The sequence below is a fragment of the Lolium rigidum genome, chromosome 1 (assembly GCF_022539505.1).
Source record: "Lolium rigidum isolate FL_2022 chromosome 1, APGP_CSIRO_Lrig_0.1, whole genome shotgun sequence".
Lineage (NCBI taxonomy): Eukaryota > Viridiplantae > Streptophyta > Magnoliopsida > Poales > Poaceae > Lolium > Lolium rigidum.
Genome location: NC_061508.1, coordinates 143,205,197 through 143,207,101, shown reverse-complemented (window position 1 = coordinate 143,207,101; position 1,905 = coordinate 143,205,197). Strand labels below are relative to the sequence as shown.

Below are 1,905 nucleotides of genomic sequence, written 5' to 3'. Positions count from 1 at the left end.
ATCCTTGTAGGTCTGCACTACAATACGTGACTACATGGGCGTGCACTGCATACACAGTACAGATAGATCAGTCTCGCCAGCACTTGATATTTCTCTCTAATTAACCGGCTGCTAGGTATACTTAGTTTCTAACCACCACCACCAACACCACCACCAGGTACATATTTCTGGTTTCTCTATAAGAATGGCCACTGGCCAATATCTTCCATTTTTATAATAAGTGTACCAAATATCTAATTTTTGTCTATATATACATGGTAACTGGTAAGGGACCAGATCGATTGCTATCCTTGCTTCAAACAACAGAACCTGTAGACCACTAGCTATATCGGCACGTCGGCAAAGCTTGTCAATTAATGGGTTCCAAGCTCCCAGTCGCTGTACAGCTCTCCCAGGTGGCCAAGCTAGGCTCCCTCCTGCTCCTCTTCCTCCTCGCGCCGCTGGTGCCTTCCTTCCTCAGGGTTCCCTACTTCTACTTCCTCTTCAATGTCATCGTCCTCGGCCTGGGCATCCAGGCCGGCCTCCTCCGCGCCGGCGACGTCATAGGCTTCATAACCGCCACTTCCTCCGCACCACGCGCCGACGACAGGTCACCGAGCGATCAGGCAGGCACGCCCATCAGCATCGGGGCTTCGCCGTTTCAGAGGGCGAGATCCGTCCAGCAGCCCAGCGTCGTGGAGCAGAACTCGGCTGCAGATGCTCCCGTGGTCTCTGTCTTTGGAGCAAGTATTCCTCTTCCTGTTATTGACCTGAAGATCATTCTTCCTATTATTGAGTTGAAGACCAAGACCAAGGAGGTGGTGCTGACGCTGATGAAGAAGTGCCCGTCCACGGCCAGCATCTTCTTCCTCAGCGCTCTCGACGGTGGCCAAGCCGGCGGCGAGGAGCAGGCGTACGAAGAGAAGGAAGATCGTCATAAGGTCGACGTGGACCGCGATGTGACCATGAGTCGGCAGGAGCTATTTGCCAACACTGAGAGGTTCATCGGAATGTTCCGCAAGCACCTCAGCACGGAGACGCACTAGTCCTGCTATTAGCTACCCCAAATATGTTTCTTTTTCTTTTCTTCCTTTTCTTTTTTTGCATCATTCTATATATACTTTTAGCTTTTTAAAATTAACATCATTAGTTATCAGTGTGTACCAGCAATCTGCAGTACTTTGAAGCCCATGCATGAGGCACCCATGCATAGTAGAGTGTATGTAGACCAGGAGCAAGCAAAGATTACCGCGGCACCCATGCTTGGTTGTGTTGTGTGTTAAGTTGTTCCTTCACCACTTGTGGCGCATTTTGGTCATTTGCAGTTTTATTATTTTAAAAGAAAGCCAGTGCGGTGAATAGATCAGAAAAGATTACTAATCTGGAATAATAGCCCGAGTGGCCTTCATCATCGTCCCATTTGTAAAAGGAAAGCTCTCTCCTGTAATAAACAATGAACATATAAAAGTTGAGCATTGCGACGTACGGTTGTGACAGTGCTAGTCTCAAATCGAACTGCTAGCACACACAATTTAAGATGAAATACCAGATAACAAAGATCTTCATTACAATGTAAGATCCAGCGAAAATAAAATAAAATAATTCGATACAAGTTGCATAGCTCTCAGGCTAGCACAATTTCAGAGTTTAAAGCTGCAAAAAAAAATGTTCAAGCATGAAGCTATCTTCCTTCATGAAGCCACATGCAGACATATCGGGCAAAGACTCGTGAACCTAAACTACTAATCTTCAGCTAAAGAAGTAATCTGCAACATAACACGTTACAGCCCGAAGGTCAATACAGTTGAAATTGTATTGGCAAGATGACACTTTAGTGGATACAAATGGCAACCTAACACATACGTGACCATTTGACTGGTAGAGCTCAGGCATATTTGCATAAAGCCAATTTTATCTATTGACAAA

The 1,905-nt window shown here is 46.0% G+C and overlaps 1 protein-coding gene across 1 annotated transcript; it reads left to right on the top strand.

Annotated features, from left to right (window-relative positions):
• Nucleotides 1-236: 236 nt before the first annotated feature.
• On the top strand, nucleotides 237-1,274 carry LOC124682507. Its single transcript, XM_047217180.1, has one exon. It carries the CDS (start codon nucleotides 357-359, stop codon nucleotides 1,023-1,025), a length of 669 nt encoding a protein of 222 aa, XP_047073136.1. The 5' UTR covers nucleotides 237-356; the 3' UTR covers nucleotides 1,026-1,274.
• The last annotated feature ends 631 nt before the right edge of the window (nucleotides 1,275-1,905 follow it).

Coding starts and splice junctions, on each gene's coding strand:
- LOC124682507 (XM_047217180.1), top strand. CDS start 357: ATGGGTTCCAAGCTCCCAGTCGCTGTACAGCTCTCCCAGGTGGCCAAG.